Genomic DNA, 19,287 nt, shown 5'->3' with positions numbered 1-19,287 from the left:
TGATAACCTATTATATAGCTAGTTTAAATTACAAATGTATCTTCTCTTTAAAATGGTAATTTTTGGCCTGTTCCTCGATCCTCAGATGTTTTAACCTTTTCTTCTATGGTTTGGATCCCACCCTATTGAAGGAAAGTGCCTTTTGAACATACCTACAATCTAGTAAGATATTGGTAACACTTTACAATAAGGTTCCTTTATTAAACATTAGTTAATGTATTAACTAACATAAACTAACAATGAGCAATACATTTATTACTGTTTTTGTTAATCTTTGTTAAAGTTAGTTAATAAAAATAAAGCTGTTCATTGTTTGATCATGTTAGTTCACAGTGCATTAACTAATGTTAACAAGATTTTAATAAAGTATTAGTAAATGCTGAAATTAACATTAACAAAGATGAACAAATTTTGTATAAGTGCAGTTCATTATTAGTTAATGTTAACTAATATAGTTAACTAATGAACCTTATTGTAAAGTGTTACCAAGATATTAAAACCTACAAACTGTAATCAAACACAGAATTTGGATAAAATAAATGAACGACATTTGTTCTTTTATTACTTTATTTCATAAACATTTTCATGATCTTGCACAGATTTCATTGGGATATTAACATACAATGGTACCCAGTGGCCTGCCACTAATTTAATCAACAATAATAATAATAATAGTATAACTTGAAATAACAGCAATTCCCATATTATAACGTGTACAATAAACCAGGTTTCATGAGGGAACACAATAGCATGTATACTTGTGCCATATAGTGTGATGGTTTGGCTTATAGGCTTGAAAATAAAACATCAAAGCTCATAATGCAGCCATTTCTTGGTTTTCTGAGAGAGTGTTTCTGAGCAAAGTAACACGGTGTTTACTGTCCTTGAGAAGATCAGCTATAGGGCTATCTGGCAATGTTTTACAAATCCCTCTCTGCTGATTTGTTGCAGACGTGCACAACATGAAGAGGCAGCAAAAAAAAGAAAAAAAACTAACGGGTCAGGAGGAGCTCATTTCAATTCCTCGGGTTTGGCATGCTGAGATGATGCCAGACAGCAGAAGAGAGGGAATGGTAGATCATCACTAGGCAAGTAATCATTAACATTTATGAGCAAAACAATCATCCATGCCTCAACATTTCTCTCTTTAGCTTCCATTGTACATGTCCATATAAAAGAAACCTGCTCGTCCAAAGGCTGGTTTACAATAAATAGGTTTTAAAAGTTTGGCGTGTAACAAAAGTACTCCTCCTCATGGCAAAATGGAATTTGGTACTAGATTATAAAAATGAACAAGATTAAAACACTCAAGTCAAAAATCCAGGTGTAGTAACAGATTACATCATCATCATCATCATCATCAGACTGTGCTATTCATGGAGTCTTTTGGTATGCAGATTTGGGCATATATAATATATACAATGTAACATTTAATTCTCTGTTCTGCACCACAGAGATGTAATGGTTTCTCCCAAATGATTCTTGCTCAGATTTTGCCACACAGAATAATCCTTCAAGTACCACTGTGTTATTCCTCCATATTAAACACTAGAAACTCTGATTATATAGCCTGTTCATTCATGTACACAGAATTCCTGATCTTATCATGTTCATTTATTTAAAAACACAAAGCTGTTCCCTTGATCAAACAATAAAATAGCACCTCTATTTCTGTATAATGTCAGATCAAAGACATGAGATTGTTCTGATAACTTTGCTTAAAAATGCACGATTGTTCAGATATCCTAAAATTAACTACAGTGTATTTCACCTCCATCTTTTTTGAAGAATGTATTAAAACTAATTTTGTGAGATTACAGATTACATCTGTATTCTATATTATATCTCTTCAAAATACAGTTTACAAATAAATTTTGTGGACTGCGGAACGAAGAATAGAAATGATGTCAGTTAAAAGATCAAAACTTTCTATAAGTGTGGGACTAAAACATACTTGGAGCAAACAGAACAAATAACTTATATTCTCCCAAATGTTAATGGTAGTGTTTTTCATTTGTATTTTGGTAGTGTTAATCTTTTGGTTCATCACAGAGTTATACTACCCTCACTACAATTACCTCAAGGAGTAAAAAAAGACAATAAATATTGGTATAAAAAAAAGAAAAGTAAAAAAAACCATAAAAATGTGACAAAAAAAGACATTTCAATATCTAATAGACATTTTCTGCAGTATACTTTGGCAAAAAGCAATTGTGAAAAACAATGTGAAGATAAGCACAGGGTTGCAAAATATCAGTAAGGCAGGATATCAAGAACAATAATACTGAGAGAAGCAGGAAGATGAATGTGTGTGTGTAAGCGTGAGTGACGGGCAGGCTCAACTGAGGATCTGGGAAATGACCAGTACAAGTCGTAAACATATGGAAGTTAACACACGCAGCCCTGTCCCAAAGCCATCAGTGCTCCCAAACCATGCACTGGCATCAACAGTCCTTTTCTTGCACCTTGAGGAAGGAAACAGCAGACAGGCTGGCGGGACTGAAACACACCGACTGGTTCACCTTTACTTTTAATCGAGCGATGTCTTTGACAACAAAGAGCAAGATTAAAGCAATATCAAACACAAAGAGTTAAAGCAGTTCTCAATGAGTCATCATGAGTTCACATTGGCAAATACATTTTGGAAACTGGATTCAAAAGAGGAAAAGAAAATGAAGCTCTTTCTAAAACACTGAATATCTACCTCTGGAATAAGTGGTAAAATGAGAACTTATCTTAAGCTTTTCTTGACCTGGAATTGACCACAATGCTCAGAAGTCCATTTAAAACCGCACATAACGAAGATCAAACACCAAAGCTCGTCGACAATACCTAACCCACAAAACTGGGCCCAGAGGAATAAGTTATATTTACAAATGAATTCGTCCTTAAATCTTTTGCACTTCTCATACACAAATACAACACAGTTGAAAACGGTTGATATCCTCATCAAAACTTTTACCTTGTTTTTATTTATATATATTCTATATTTATCAAAAGCCCCTCTAAATAAGGCAGGGATATCATTGAGTTTTCAATGATAAAAACTAGCCCGATTCATACAAACCCTCATGACCTACAATCTTATCAAATCTCACAACACCTCCGCACTCATAAAATCACTCATGCACACTCAGACAACAGGATATATCTCAGTTATCCTGTAGGGAGAGCCCTGTCAATTCCTTTTCACACACACGTTTTCCTTCTCAGAAACAGCAAAAGAGACAGTCTTTCGATAAACATGTCCAGGTTGCATTTCACCCCCAAAATAACTCGATTTCATTTTGTTTAAAAGAAAAACTTGCTTATTTTTAGGACCATTAAGACTGTCACATTATTTTCATTATAATTCCCATTATTCTCAATGATTCTCGTAACTGTAACTTTTATTTAAATCAGCATAAATTACAGACAGTACAACATATAATACTACACTATAAATAATTTACTATTTAAATATATAATTTATTTTATTTTACATTACAGTAATGTAACAATGCAACAAAAATCTTAATGGTCATTAAAACAAGCTTAATTTACTTTATGCAAAATAAAACCTCTTTTGAATTTGGGCTGACATGTTCTTGTCATGTTCCTGACACTCACTCCTAGAGCGTTATGATGAGCGCCCACTAGGTGGCAGAGTACATTTGGTGGTGTTCTCTGAGCTGAAGACCATGGAGTCAACAGGAAGCACATATTTCTGTTGTTTTTGAGTGGTTAGAACCTGCTTAATAAATATTCCAGCAGTTCAGTTCCTGATTACCACACTACGTTTCTGAGATAAACACAGGCTTGCATAGCTAAACAACATTTCATGTGTCCAATCCTATCACAATTCACTGCTAACTGCAATAGCCAATGTTTTTAATATGTAATCGAAATCTGAAATCCAGGATTTGATCCTCTTACCAAGCAGATTATTGCCATAAATATTGGCCATAGTTGCTTTGCTTATTTAAAATCAACAAAATCGGTCATTCCATCCTGCTTCTGGTTATGTAAACTAGGGTTTTTACTGTAGACTCTCTGTGTCACCTAAACTTTTCACAAAAACCAGGCCAAACATTCCTGCCACCTCGCCATACTGACAACTGTCTCACTTCGCTATACCAAGTGTGATCCATATCGAGTTAGGGTGTGTTCACACTTGTAGTTCGGTTCTCTTGGTTCTATAAGTCCGGACCAAAAAGAAAATGACACATTTAGACTTGGTTCTCTAAGCATTCACACTGTCATTTTTAACAATGAACCTACAGATTAAAAAAAGGCTTTTATGATGTATATTTGCGTCAGAACTTACTGAACTAAACAATGCTGTGTGTAAGACTAAATGGCTCATTGTATGTGCGTTCATATGATTGGTACTTTTACCAGCTGAGAACTCACAAAGGGTTTATAAAATGTATAAAGGAGTCAAAACAGCACCAGGAATTCTTCCGTTACACTCTCAAAATGAAGATGTGCTGCAAGGCGATGACGTTTTCGACGCCTGTGCCAAACTGTAATGGGCATTATAGCATCTTTGACGAGGAAAAAAGTCAGTTTAAGTGTCACATCTCGTGACATCGTGTCCTGTTTTTGGTTCGGTTAGATGTCTTCGGTCCGTCTGGCGTTCATATTTCAGTCGAACCGCACCAGAGTTCGTTTGGAAGCGGACAGAGACTCATCTTTTCAGCGTCTCGGTCCGCTTGTTTGGCGTCACCAGGGTTCAGATGGTAGCGTTCACACTCGTTCAACTGAACCAACAGAGCAATCGCACCAGAGTTCGTTTTAATCGAACCAAACCTGCCAAGTGTGAACACACCCTTAGAAAGCATCAGTCGAGAAACCACTTCACAACAAGAACAGTCGATTCAGCAAAGAAACTGCTAGCGACCGAAAGAGTTGATGAACGAAATCACTTCTGATAAGTCGTCTTTAAAGTGTGCACACTTTTGTCAGATTGTTCCAAACACTGGTCACTCACACAAGATGAGCAATAGACAGAGAAACGTACCTGTAGATATTTCATGCAACTTACAACTGACAATTAATACAGATGTGTGTAAGAAGGTATATGTGTGTGTTTGTGTGTGTCTGTATGTGTGTGTTTTGTCTATCATATCCTGTCGCTGTGGTCACATTTGTACAGTTTGTGTGTGCAAAATTATATCATATTTTTCAGCCAATCATGTGCTTTCTCCTGTAGGTACTGTCTCCTCCCCTTCTTCTTCAAGGGCTTCGGAAATCGGACCATTTGACTGCAACTCCTCACCCCTGCCGGCTCTCGACAAAACCTCCATCCAACGTCGCTGCAGTTCCTCACAGTCGGCACTGAAGTAAACGGTCAAATGACTCTGGCTCATTTTGAAGGCGAAGCGACGTTCTAGACGGTCACTCGATTCAGGTAGTGACACCTCGAATCCGATGAGGGGAATACTGCGCTGAGCTTTGACATCCTGTGCGAAAAACAGAAGATAAGATCAATACTTCCCGAGTAAACCATTAACGGATCACTGTGTACATTAGTCATGGAATGCACACTAAGGCCTTGTTTACACCTGGTGTTAACATCTGTCTGGGGAAATCTGATCGAAAGACTGATCTCCTGGTAGTAACAAGCACGCCAAACCTCCTGTGACCAAATTTCATGTTGACGTCAAGCTAATTCTGTGATGTCTTGTGCATGTTCACTACTGTTTAAAAGTTTAGGGTTGGTAACTACCAAACTTCTGATTGGTAATGTATATATTTAGGCTTTTCCAAACCTTTTGATTATATGGGTCAATTCTTTCAAATCCACATGGAACAGGCAAAGTTCAAAACCTTTGTTTTAACAGAATGGTTGATTGACAGGTGAGTAGGAAGTCCTTTGCTTCTGTCCAGGACACATCAGGCATAAAAATGATAATCCAGGTGTACATGCAGTCATGGCGGTTAATATTCTTCTCGTAAATGCAAAACATTAAAATAAGAAACCACATCTGTATTTTACAGTTACACACATTTTCATAATAGATGTGTATAAACCTGTGGATTAGTTACTGCAGCCTTACCTGTGGAGCACCATAGATATACAGCACCAGTGGTTCATTTTCAGGGATGACGAACCAGGCCTTCTGCCATCCACGGCCGCTTCCCTTCTCCATGTGATGTAGGAAACTACACAGCACACTGTTCTCCGCTGCCACTGAGGCCTGTTTCTGCACGAGGGGAAGAACAAGTTACAGTTACTGACATTTCTACTAGTCAACAACTAGTACTTTTCATATTTTTCATATTCTTGTGTTGTCTTTCTTGCATCTTTTTAGCCATATAGCTGCCTTTAGACTCCAGACATGTCATGTTATGTGTTGAGTTGAAAGTTTGGAATTATTTGATCAAATACAGTAAAACAGTAATACCGTGAAATATTACAAATTCATTTATTCCAGCGATGGCAAAGCAAAGTTATCAGTGTAACATGATCCTTCAGAAATCATTCTAATATTCTGATTTGGTGCTCATTTATTATCAATTATTATTGGAGCTCAATTATTTAGTAATTTCCTTTTATTATTATCAATGTTGGTTTTTGCTGCTTAATATTTTTGTGGAAACCGGGATTTTCTGTAGCATTTTGATCTTAATTTAATGTGTCCTTGCTGAATAAAAGTATTAATTTAAAGAGAAAATAAATGTTTTACATTACTTACCCCCAAACTTTTAAAAGGTAGTGTACCACCATTTACTAAAAAATATTAAGCAGCAAAAATAAAAACATAAAAAAATGAATGATAATAATAAGAAATGTTTCTTGAGCAGCAAATCAGCATATTAGAATGATTTCTGAAGGATCATGTGACACTGAAGACTGGAGTAATGATGCTGAAAATTCAGCTTTGATCACAGGAATAAATGACATATATATTGAAAAAAAAAAAAATATATATATATATATATATATATTTCACAATATTACAGTTTTTTACTGTATTTTTGATCAAATAAACACAGCTTTGGTGCGCATAAGAGACTTGTTTCGAAAACATAAAAAAATGTTAATGACCCCAAACTTTTGACCAGTACCTTAGGTTTACCTAAAGCATTAACACTTCTTTTAGTGCCCATTTAGAGCGTGACCTTTCCTTTACCTCTAGAATGGAGCGACGTCTCTGTGTGCTGTTGCTCAGACTGGCAGGAGAGGGCGGCACTCCCACTAGCATGGTGTAGCAGTCTATACACACACGGTTGGCTCGGTTGTTATCGTACAACAGACGGGCGCGGAACTCCGAACACTTTCCACACACCACCTGAAATCAAGACCCACGTCAGCCCACTGCATCAGGAGCATGTGGACTTACAGAGTTATGGTGCTGTGTAACATACGTGTCCGCAGGCTTTGCAGTGATGCCGTCTTTTGGTAATAGAGTTAAAAGGCTCCTGACACTTCATGCACAGTGTGACCTCTTTCTCCCGGATTGGAGTGGGCGCTCTCTTTCCAAGCTCTGTGCAATTCTGAAAGCGAAACACGATCAGAGAATACTGCAGTGGCAACATTAAGTATTCACACACCTAACCCACACCTAAATGCCATTGCATTAGCGCAAGTGTCTTCTTTAAAGATGTTTGCTTTGAAGTTTTGCCACTTGATTTGAAATTTTGTTAACTAATGCAATGACATTCATGCATATTTAAGTGTGACTTGAGCATCAAAAGGCTCATTGGGGACACTGTATTGTGCATTTATTCACATAGATCTGGGATTTTTAAACTTTCGATGCCACAGAGCCCCAAATATGGCAAGCCCTTTGTGAGGGATAGAATACCCTTCCTAATATAAGGCATATTTATGCATATGCATAAAGACCCATTTGTGGAACATATTATTAAAATATTATGAACTATTACCTGGGATATAATATATTATAATTTAGTAGTATATAATAGTTTAAGTGTAGTAATTACTTGCTATGAAGTTCTTGCTATAAAAATCTTGTATATTATCTAGTCATCGTGATTTTGCCAAGACAGACATGTTCCTGGATCAACATATTCTGAAAATGTTGTCCTAACCATATCTATATCCCTACCCCTAAACCTAACCCTACACATAATAAGTTATCCCTAAAATCAGAGGAGAATGATAGGTGAATAACACTGATGTAGAAGCACCTAACCCTGGTTGTAAGCCTAAACTTGACATAAACTGTAAACTTGTCCCTCTAATCTGATTGGTTGATTGGAATATTGTTCTAGGATCAACAAAGATGTTGACCAGGAACATGTTGTACTTCACATTATTTAATTCAATCAAAAAACATTTGATTAATCTCATGATTTACAACCAGTGTTTAGAAAGCAGAATAAAATGTAAAAAATGTAAGATGTTATAATGTAAGATGTTTTTAAAAAATATATTCATTTATTTACAATATTTTTCTCTTGACCCCCTAAAAATATAGTATTATTCATATGCTATTATAGTATTTATTAATATTTTGAATTAACTTTTAGTTTTATATTTACAGTTGTAGTAATTTTGTTATGTGCTTTTGCTGTCACTTATAGTTTAATATTTCTAATTAGCTTTTAAATTTGTAGAAATTTTAGTTTTTGTTTTGGTGGCAACATTTCTAATTTAAGTTTAAGTTTTTTAAGTTTTACATCCAATATTTAGACTTTATTTCAGATAAATTTCAATAATTTTTTTTTTGTGCCATTTTAGATTTAGTTAACAATAACAACACTGCGAGTGATAAAATCAAAACTAACTGGAGAGTTGGGAGGAGTGAAGTCCTCCTCCCGGAACGAGCAGTTGAGCATACGGAACGTCTCGAGCGTCTGTTCGTGTCTCTGTATAGTGGCCTGGATTGCCTGTGAGAAAGTGAGCAAGAAAGAAAAGATGAGAAAAATGTAAGTATGGTCGAGAGATGTGAGAACCTGCGATGTGACGTGCAGGAGGAGAAAAGGTTACCTGAATCCAATCTCTCTTCTCTTCTTCCGTCCTGGTGAAAATGAAAACGACAAACATTGTAAAATCCCAAAAGCCGCACATATTTCTCCTGTTTTTCAATGGCTCGTATGCTTTTCTTGGGTATTTTCTCCTAATCCCCAAAAGCTCGGACAACATTTCTGTGGTTGTCAATCAACCTCAGATTTGATTTTTTAAGCAGATGAAGCACATTCCCTAAGCCGTACCTTGCTTGCAGTTCAAGTGAACGTTGTTTTCCGGATACCAGAAAGGTTCGTGGGACGTTCATGCTGCTGGTCTCCTTCAGCTGTGAAACAATGCAGAGTGAATCCACCGTTTGATTTATTTTGAACATGACACTGTAAACGAGATAAAAACACGTCGAACCTCCATGCCGTCAACATCAATCCTCGCTCTCACTCCAAACTTCTGTCCTATCAGCCTCAGTTTAGGGACGCAGTACAACAACCGGTCATTGAACTTCAGAGAGAGGAGAACAAAGTTAAACATGCATGATTTACCAAAGAACTACATTTACAAAAAGAAATCATTTTGAGGAATCATTTACAGTATGTTTAGCTCAACTAGTGAAACAGCTTTGGCATGTTTGACTCACCAGAATGAGGTATCGATCCTGTGATGTCCCATTTTTAGCTGACAGTTTCAGGATGTGTCCCTCTTTAATGAGCTCATTAGTCGGGTTAACGATGTCCTCTTCTCCACCGAGCAACTCGTACACCTTCAACAGCTTTCTCATGCGCTCCTGAGAGACAAACATTCACACATTTGTAGAGACATTTATCATTCATTTTCAGTGAGCATCCAAACAAGAGATCTTCAAGCTGATCAAATTTGACAGTAGCTAAGTTTCCATCCAAAGTTATGAATTTAACTTGTGCTCAAAATTGGAAGATCGCATTAAAACCTTTGTGAAATCATCACTTCCTGGAAAATTGCCGCCAAATATCAGTGATAAAATGGAAGTTGCTGCTATTGGGAAGTCAAGTCAAGTCAAGTATATTTGTATAGCGCTTTTCACAATACAGATTGTATCAAAGCAGCTTCACAGTATTAAATTAAAATAATACAACAAGGTTTGTTTCTAGTGGAATTTATTGATTGATAAAATTAAATTCAATATCCCCAAAATATCCCCAACTGAGCAAGCCAAAGGCAACAGTGGCAAGGAACCGAAAAACTCCATCAAGTGACCTAATGGTGTCCTAAAACTCCATCAGGTGACCTAATGGAGAAAAAAAACCTTGGGAGAACCCAGGCTCAGTCGGGGGCCAGTTCTCCTCTGGCATTTATGAGCTAGAGGCCGGATTGTAGTTTGAACTGTAAGATTAAAAATATTATATGAATGCCTGGCTGAAGAGATGCGACTTTAATCTAGTTTTAAACTGGGAGAGCGAGTCTGAGCAACGAACAGTATCAGGAAGACTATTCCAGAGTTTTGGAGCCAAATGTGAAAATGCTCTCCCTCCTTTGGTGGTTCTGGATATCCTAGGTATGACCAAAAGCCTTGAATTTAGTGATCTTAAAGAGCGCGATGGATTATAGGGCGATAGAAGATCCGTTAAATAGACTGGAGCTAAGCCGTTTAGGGCTTTATAAGTCAGTAGCAATACCTTGTAATTAATACGGAACTTTATAGGTAACCAATGCAGTGATGATAAAATCGGTGTTATAAGCCACTGTGTCTCTTTTTTCATACATTATAAATGACTTGCGTTTCAGAACGTGCCGTCAAGTTCTCTTGCGTTCGGATGCCTGGTGTTTGGGAAAGGAATCATGTGATACACTTCTGGGAGGGAATTAAACCAAATTATTTTCATGACAGACTTTGGCTCAGGCATTTCAGAATGACCAAACCAACATCTGAGATGCTAGTTAGTCTACTTCTCCAATCACATCCTCTGTTGAGGTCATGTGAGTCTTTTGTTGCACATTGGGGGATGTATTCTGTAAATGTGTGTCCATGTTTACTTATCAAATAAAAAACTATCCACCTCAATTGAGCGAATACTGTTTTTATGCACATTTTTAGAATTTATGCATATCTTGGCGTTTCCATCCAGCGTTGTTTTTTTTTATGCGATATCCCACAATTCGCATTAAAATAGGTGTATGGAAACACAGCTATTGTCTGTTTGGGTCAGTTCCACAGGGAGGGAGGTATCTCATGTCTCAAAATGAAGAACATAAAAACATAGGCAATTAACAGCTTCAAATGAGAGACTTTCTAAAACAGACTGCACATTAAAGAGGCGACCATGCTTAATTACAAAGGGATGTTAAGTGGCAGTGCTGGTTTTCACCCCAGTTGGAGTGTGGTGTTGATCTGTGGTGCCGTGGTTCATCTGAAATCCACTCACCATTTTCCTGATGGCAGCGTTTGAATGTTCTGCCGCTGTGGCGATCAGCTCCAGAGATTCTGAAAAGAATAAAGGAGTACGGTCTTGATATTCACAAGGTGTCATTTTTCCATTTTTTGCCTTTTATCTTGGTCTGTCAGCCTTGCATGAATCTTTTGACTGAAATATTTCCAGGCACATGCACGAACAGTTGAAATGAAACAGAAAGCGGGGCTGCTGTGGTCAGTGGAGGAGATAAGGCCCGTTTCAGCGTTCTGCCGTTCTGCACTCACTCTGAGCGTCTTTGAAGTCGTCGGCGTCTTCTGGCAGGCGGTGCAGATAGTCTTTGAGCAGGAGCTCGTAGCGAGGGATCCTCTGCACAGGCTCCAACATGTGGTGCTGTAGGGTAAGATTCCCACACATCTCCTCTTTCTGCAATACACACCCAAAAGAATACGATGACTAAAAAGAAAATATGCACCGATCCATTCCCACACACAAATGCAGAACCTTTGCAAAGACCGAGACCTTAAAGACAACATGAATCAAGACTGACTCTATTTACACACTTATTTTGCACAATTTATAAGCGCACATAATTATAAAGAAAAGCTCTCATATAAATACATATTAAAATATAAGATATAATATTCATATTACTAAAGTGTGTGTGTGTATATATATATATATATATAAAATGTTAATATGTAATATATAAAAAGAAAAGAAAACTAGTTTTAATTCAAATATATATATATATATATATATATATATATATATATATATATACTATATATTAAAATATATATACAAGCATCTTTACTTTTTGTATTATTACGGTATTTAAAAAAAAAAAATTGATATATATATATATATGTGTGTGTGTGTGTGTGTGTGTGTGTGTGTGTGTGTGTGTGTGTGTGTGTGTGTGTGTGTGTGTGTGTGTGTGTGTGTGTGTGTGTGTGTTTTAATATATAATATATTTTAATGAAAGCTCATGAAAACAAGTTTTTCATTTATATATATATATATATATATATATACACATATATATATATATATATAAAATTAAAAACTTGTTTTCATAAGCTTTTGTTCAAATATACAGTATTATAATAAAATATGTATATATATATATATATAGTATGTTACCATGTTACTATGTGGTTACTAGCCTGTAATATTGCTTTTCTCAATGTTTAATACTTAAAATTATAGGTTTGCTCAAATTCCTGCGTAATATTTTAAAACATTTTACTTTTCACAATGCAATCAAAATCTTGCTCGTCTCCGCCTAGATTATTTCCCAATGAATATTTAGTTTCACTCTGAAATACATCATGTTTCAACAAGTTAAATGTACTGAATGAATGCGGTTTCATGTTGTCTTTAACAATAAGGCAAACTCCCAAAGCATTGCCCGAACACAAACAAGATAATTCACTGTTAGTGTAAGCCTTGCGTGATGGAGCCCATGACATGCCTGATCTCCTTACAGCAGTCCTGTGATCTCAGGCACTGGGCCTCGCGCACTCTTGATATTCTTCACACAGTGGCAACCAGAGACGTTTGAAGTGCAGCACCAGGCCTGATTGGGGCGCCATTAGTATTCACCATAACCTACAACTCCCCAAAAACAATCCCGCACCCACAGCGATTCACTCTTTCATCTGACGCACTCAATCACCGCAGAGCCGAGGGAGCGCTCTCGTTATTTTTAACACGAACGCTCTTGTCTCAGACTGTGAAGGTGGATTTGGTGGAGTGCACCTGGAGGATGAGATCACTGTATGACTAACACACACTCTGTTCATTCAGTCGTCGGGTGTGAATTATGCAGGGTTGCGTGCAATTAACACTCATTATAACGGTGAGGGGGTTTTCACACATTTCATCAGAGAGTGTGATCGTCAACAGTACTCGCCACATCTGACTGTTAATAGCAGACAATCTCTGCCGTGACATTATCACAATTTGAATTTTTAAGAGAAATTTTATTCCAGCTCCAATTGTCGTTTCACACTTGTACACTTGAAATCAATTCAGATAATCTATTCAATATATTCGCTCTGTTTTAAACTCTAGTAGTAGCATTTTAGATGCGCTACTCAAAAGTCCATTACAAAAAGCATATGTTAAAGGAATAGTTCACCCAAAAATGCCCATAATTTTACTCACCCTCAAGTTGTTCCAAACCTGTATGAGTTGCTCTCCTCGGTTGAACACAAAAGAAGAAATTTTGAAGAATGTTGGTAACCAGACAGTTGACGGTAGCCACTTACTTTTATAGTAGGAAAAAAATACTATGGAAGTCAATGGCTACCGTCAACTGTCTGGTTACCAACATTCAATTCAATATCTTTTGTGTTCAACGAGGAGAGCAACTCATACAGATGTTATACTTCAAATATTTATCCATGATTTGAATGTTCTCTTTCAAAGATTCGTTCGATATCTCACTATGGGAAACGCCTCAGGCGTGACCAATCCTGGAAGCACCAATTAGTCAAGTCAAGTCATCTTCATTTATATAGCGCTTTTAACAATGTAGATTGTTCCAAAGCGGCTTTACAGTGATAATAGGAAATTAAAGTAACAGAGATTTTTTTGGCTTTATAGCAGCTCTAGAATAAAGTTATTGTCCAGCTAAAGTTAGTTTTGATTGATTCACCTCCGTCGCAACGATCATTAGTTATTAACTTCTAACAGAAAACTCTTAAGTTCTTTCTGTGCAAACTTCAAAAACTCAAACCTGTGAGAACGGTGATGGCGTGCACATGCGTATTACGAGTTCAGTCTATATAAATAGGTCACATTTATTGTATTTCACATAATATTTGTTAAATGATACACACCTGATATTTACCTATAGTTATAGGTATGTGTGTTTGAACATGTGCGCAGGCGTGTAGTCCTTCCCTACAAACCAACCCTCAACAAACTACTTGTCTGGCCTTAAAATGTATAATTCTGAATATAACTGTTAATAGCAAACAATCTCTGCCGTGACATTATCACAATTAGAATTTTGTCCAATTACACCACATCTGTCAGTTGACAGACCAATCACGACAGTCCTGCCTCCCTCATATATATCGCTGCTTTTTCTTATTTCAGAGCATTGCATCCTTAGATTAGCACAAAGCATTTAAAGTTCCCACTCTGATACCTGGATGTTGTGGATGATGGCTTTGAACTGAGAGGAGCGCTGCATCCAGGTGTTCACAAGCTCCATGGCCCTGTCAAAGTTTTTCACATACTCGCCATACATCTTCAGGAAAGGTGCCAGTTTCTGCAGGATGTCCCCGATGCGGGGGTTCAGATCCCTGAGGGGAGAGGGGGAGAAGTTTACACTGTGAAAACACATATGTGGCTTCGTTCTGCTTAAATTCTGAATTCAAAATACATCCAAACTTTTCTAGTTGTCAAAAAGAAAAATTATAGTTCCATCTCTAAAATCTGATTGCATGAGCTACTGTAAAAAACCATTGTATAGTCAGCCATATTGACAACACATCAGTTTAATACTCTATTAATGAGCCAGGTCTGAAATATAATTAGGCTTATCAAAAATAATACTTGGCAGATCATTTTTATTGGGGTTACTATTAATATATAGAGTATTAACATATTTTTATGTAACTATATTATCGCCCAACTCTTTATATCCTCATATATGCAGGACACTTATATAAAGCAATACATACTATATGTTAAATCTCAAATGCCTGATTTTTTTATTCACTCAAAAAAAATTACCAAAAATGTATGCACCTCTTGATAGAAATAACATCACAGCATTTATTTTTTATCAAGAGGTGCATTAATTTTTGGTCAAGATGTTGTATTGACAATACAAGAGTCCAGTCTTCATGCTCCTCACAACCATTCTTTCACAATTTGAACCTGATCTTGACATTGTCATCCTGTAATATGGCCATGATGTTTCTTCCTACATGTTTGTTTAAGAAATGAAAAGCTACACACTCCATCAATTAGGGTTTAGAAGAACTGTTGCCAAACATATAACATGCCAGAAACATAATAATCACTGCAATAATGATCATATCTTTGACTCTTAAGCATTTGCCTATTTTAATCCAAACAGTGACTTATTTTTGGCTGAGTAGTGTATAATATATAGCAAATCTTAAATGCATGATTGCTTGTATCGTGGCAAAATACAACTGCATTATCTCTCAGCTCTAATCTGCTAAATGTGACTGTAAGGCATTAAGATATTAACATATAATAAACATTAACATCATTAATTTCTGTAAAGCTGCAATGTGTATAGAAATAAATTTGTCTCGACTTGACGGCAAGATAAAACATTAGTTAGGGGGTAACACTAGCATTACCTCTTAACCATAGTAAAATCAGTCTCACAGACCATTTCTGTCTTTCTCACCATTCCTCCATGCGTTTCTCCAGCGCGGGCAGCAGGAACTGCTGGTGGAAGCAGTAGATGGAGCAGATGTTGGAGAAGATGCCCATGACCACCTCGCAGGGGAAGGAGCTGCGAGCTCGGGCTTCCTCCATCAGCTGGGCGCAGAACACCTGGTCCAGGAGGTGCAGTCTGGACACGTAGGCCTTCTCCGTATGCAGCAGCTCATTAGCAATGTTAAACACCCGCTGCTGGAACGACAGCTGGAAAACCAGAACATGTTGGCTGAATGATGACAGTTTGAACACACCTGTGACAACAAGATGGACTGACGTGTGTGCTTTTAATAGTAAGAACTTTACATTTAATGCGTGTGTATATATATATATATATATATATATATATATATATATACACACACACACAAAATAGGCAAAATAGTCTCACCAAGGTTGCAAAAATACATTAAAATTTTAAAAAGCTGTTTTCTATTTGAATATATTTTAAAAAGTAATTTATTTCTGTGATGCAAAGCTGAATTTTTTAAACCCCTGATACATTTTTCCTAGTATTTTTTTAATGTACAAAAAAGTACATTTTAAATAGAATTTTTTGTAACAATATAAATGCCAGTTTTTATCAATTTAATGCATCCTTGCTGAATAAAAGTATTAATCTCTTTTTTTTTTATCTGACCAAAAACTTTTAAACATTAGTGTAATAAAATATAAATAAAAATATATATGTAATATAATAATAATATATTGTATGTATATATACTGTATATATAAATATAATTTTTGCAAGTTTCTTGCACCAAATGTATTTATCCCTTAGAGTTAATTAAGCTGTTTATGTATACTGCATATATGTGTTTATGTAAATTATATGTAAACTATATGTAAATGTGTCTTTGGTAATACAGAGGTACCCAAGAGTAAGATCAATCTTTGATAAATTATTTAGTCATTTCCTCACCTTATAAATTAATCAATGAATTAATGATAGGCATGGTCTCTGAAGAACATACTGCATATATGTTTATGTAAATGATATGTAAACCATATGTAAATGAGTCTTTGGTAATACAGAGGTAACTAAGAGTAAGATCAATCTCACCTTATATATGAATGAATGAATGAATGGTAGGCACGGTCTCTGAAGAACACACTTCTACTCACCTCAGATGAGTCTTGTCGTTCAGCTTTAGGCAGAGGTTGTAGAGCCATTGGGTTCATCTCACTCTCGTCACCGCTGCCCTCTTCCATATCACTGTCTCCCTCCGAGTCTCTGCCGCCCTCCACACCGCTGGCCCCCTCTCCTCCGGGCCCCTCGGCATAGGCGCAAGGAAGCCCGGGCCCTGGGCTGCACGGGCAAATCTCCCTCTCGTGACCGACCCGATCCTCATCCCCAACAAAACACAGCTCCTCACTGTGTGAGGGCGAGCTGATACTGTCAATACCGCTGTCTCTATTGGCCAGCTTCCCATCCATCTGTGACGGTGGGAGGGACAAGCGTTCCGAGGGGATTTCTGATTGGTTGGCTGTAAGGTCCCTCATCTCCATATTGTCCAACAGTTTATCAGAGGCACCGTAGCCTGATTCCATAGAGAGACGTTTTTCTGAGCAGGACGCCCCAAGTTCACTGTCATCCTCCTCGGTTTCGTCCACCTCGTCTTCCTCCTCTTTTTCTACTTTCTCGACCTCCTCCTCGGCCAGCGGCGCCTCTAGTGGTTCCTGAAGGGACGTGCAGGGCAGGATGAACTCCGAGGGTGGAGGGCTAAATGACCCAGGAGCGGCTTGCTGGTCCGGGACCCGTGGGGTACACATCACTCCGCCGGTGATATCTGGAACCACGATGATCTGCTCCCTGGAAAAAGGCACAAAAAATTGTCTTGTTACTTATGTTTATACATACAAAACACATCACATTTGTGAGCACTACATAAAAAATAAAATACAATTTTCTTTGAGTATTTGTCTTGTTTTAAAAAAAAAAATCTTAATATCCTTAAGACAAAATAAGTTTACCTGAGAAGCCAAATTGCATAAAATATTAAGACCTGTTTTCAGAGAACATCCTTACTTATATTGGCAAGTTAAATGAAATTATAACTAAAGTAAATAAATAATAAACTAAATGTAATAAGATTTATGCTTAAAAATAAGAACCTATAGCTATATTCTCTGAAAAATTCTTAATATCTAATGCAATTCTGTTTCTCAAGTTCATCTTGTTTTTAAGGATGTTTAATTTTTTTTTTTACTGGAAAACAAGACAAAAATACTGATTAATATAATATTTTTTTTTGCAATGAGAAGAAAGATTTAGCTTCTTGTTTACCTGTGATCAACAAACGGAGATATCATTACTTGAGAGCAGCAAATCAAATCTGACTGTAGTTATGAATAATAAATCTACCATAATCAAAAAACGGGCTTCACCGACAACCACTCGACTGTTGTGTTCTCTTACCTCTCAAACTTCTCAATGAGCGAGAGGACACAAGTGGGGGAGGAGCTTCCCTCTGCTCTCGGTAAAGTGGCGCGTGATTGGCGAGGGTCAGCGGGGAGTGGGCGGCAGGGCGGGGGAGGGAGGGGCTTGTCCGGGGGGCGTGGCCGTCGAGCGCCCTGCTGCTGTAGATGAGGGGGTTTCGGGGGCACTGAACGAGACAAAATCAATACAGAAATCAATACAGTGAGACTGTACGATCACATGACTGCACCACAGAAACACACAGATATTAAATTAGAACAACCGGGTAGAATAACAAGTACTTTTATTAGATTGCATTATAATTGTATATCATATTAAATCATAAATTAATCATGAGGTCATACAGTAAACATTAAATTAGTCACCCCAATTTAGTATATTTATATATGCACAAAACATACAACTACCCTGTTTTATTGTGTCTTTCTTTGATCAAATAAATGCAGCCTTGGTGAGCATAAGAGACTTCTTTCAAAAATATAAAAAAATCGAACCAACCCTTAACTTTTGAAAGGTAGTGTATCTCTCAAATCTCATTTGCAAATGTGCCTATTTAACACATTTACCTCTGTACTTCACATGAACTTATTGTACGGCTTCAGAAGACTTGATAAATAGCATAAAAGTTGCCATTTTGTCCTTTTTAGAGCCCGGAGGCCCTTGTTCACTGTATGTTCGAACTGGTTTTCCATGCTGGGACTAGCATGGGAAGTGGGAGTGCTGGTGGACCAGCTACACCAGTTCAGTTTGAGTTCCACCAGCTAGACCAGCACTACACTAGCTCTAACCAGCATAAACCCGCCTGGACCAACATGGATTTCATGCTGGATTATTCAAGAGGGTGAGTGAATTGGGTAACACTTTAATTTACAGTATCCTTGTTACATATGTTACATGTACTTACCATAGTAACAACAGTAAATTATGCATAATTACATGCAACTAACCCTCAACCAAATTCTAATCCTACCCTAACCCTATAGTAAGTACATGTCGTTAATATTACTCAGTGCTTAAATGTATAATTACACTGCAACAATGACACCTTAAAATAGTGTAACCGTAAATTATGCCAGAATTTTTATTTTTGGGTGAACTGTCCCTTTAAA

At 37.0% G+C, this 19,287-nt stretch overlaps 1 protein-coding gene across 6 annotated transcripts in view; it reads right to left on the bottom strand.

The window, feature by feature from the left end:
* Positions 1-2,513: 2,513 nt before the first annotated feature.
* fgd1 (FYVE, RhoGEF and PH domain containing 1) overlaps positions 2,514-19,287 on the bottom strand; it is a 46,650-nt gene continuing 29,876 nt past the window's right edge. For 5 of the 6 annotated variants that reach the window (XM_082187554.1, XM_082187555.1, XM_082187557.1 and 2 more), the window contains exons 3-17: positions 18,158-18,344; positions 16,864-17,551; positions 15,707-15,945; positions 14,465-14,621; positions 11,589-11,727; positions 11,317-11,375; positions 9,555-9,701; positions 9,326-9,418; positions 9,166-9,245; positions 8,942-8,972; positions 8,740-8,841; positions 7,354-7,482; positions 7,119-7,277; positions 6,042-6,188; positions 2,514-5,444 (exon numbers count right to left, since the gene is read on the bottom strand). In XM_082187554.1, the coding sequence (XP_082043680.1) occupies positions 5,175-5,444; positions 6,042-6,188; positions 7,119-7,277; positions 7,354-7,482; positions 8,740-8,841; positions 8,942-8,972; positions 9,166-9,245; positions 9,326-9,418; positions 9,555-9,701; positions 11,317-11,375; positions 11,589-11,727; positions 14,465-14,621; positions 15,707-15,945; positions 16,864-17,551; positions 18,158-18,344 (2,627 nt within the window). In that variant the 3' untranslated portion in view covers positions 2,514-5,174. Of the gene's footprint in view, positions 5,445-6,041; positions 6,189-7,118; positions 7,278-7,353; positions 7,483-8,739; positions 8,842-8,941; positions 8,973-9,165; positions 9,246-9,325; positions 9,419-9,554; positions 9,702-11,316; positions 11,376-11,588; positions 11,728-14,464; positions 14,622-15,706; positions 15,946-16,863; positions 17,552-18,025; positions 18,345-19,287 lie in introns of those variants that run through there. The other variant, XM_082187559.1, reaches the window with a different exon arrangement.

This window comes from Leuciscus leuciscus, assembly GCF_965113295.1.
Source record: "Leuciscus leuciscus genome assembly, chromosome: 13".
In the NCBI taxonomy this organism is placed as follows: domain Eukaryota; kingdom Metazoa; phylum Chordata; class Actinopteri; order Cypriniformes; family Leuciscidae; genus Leuciscus; species Leuciscus leuciscus.
The sequence above is the reverse complement of the archived record's forward strand: the minus strand, read 5'-3'. Positions and strand labels throughout refer to the sequence as shown.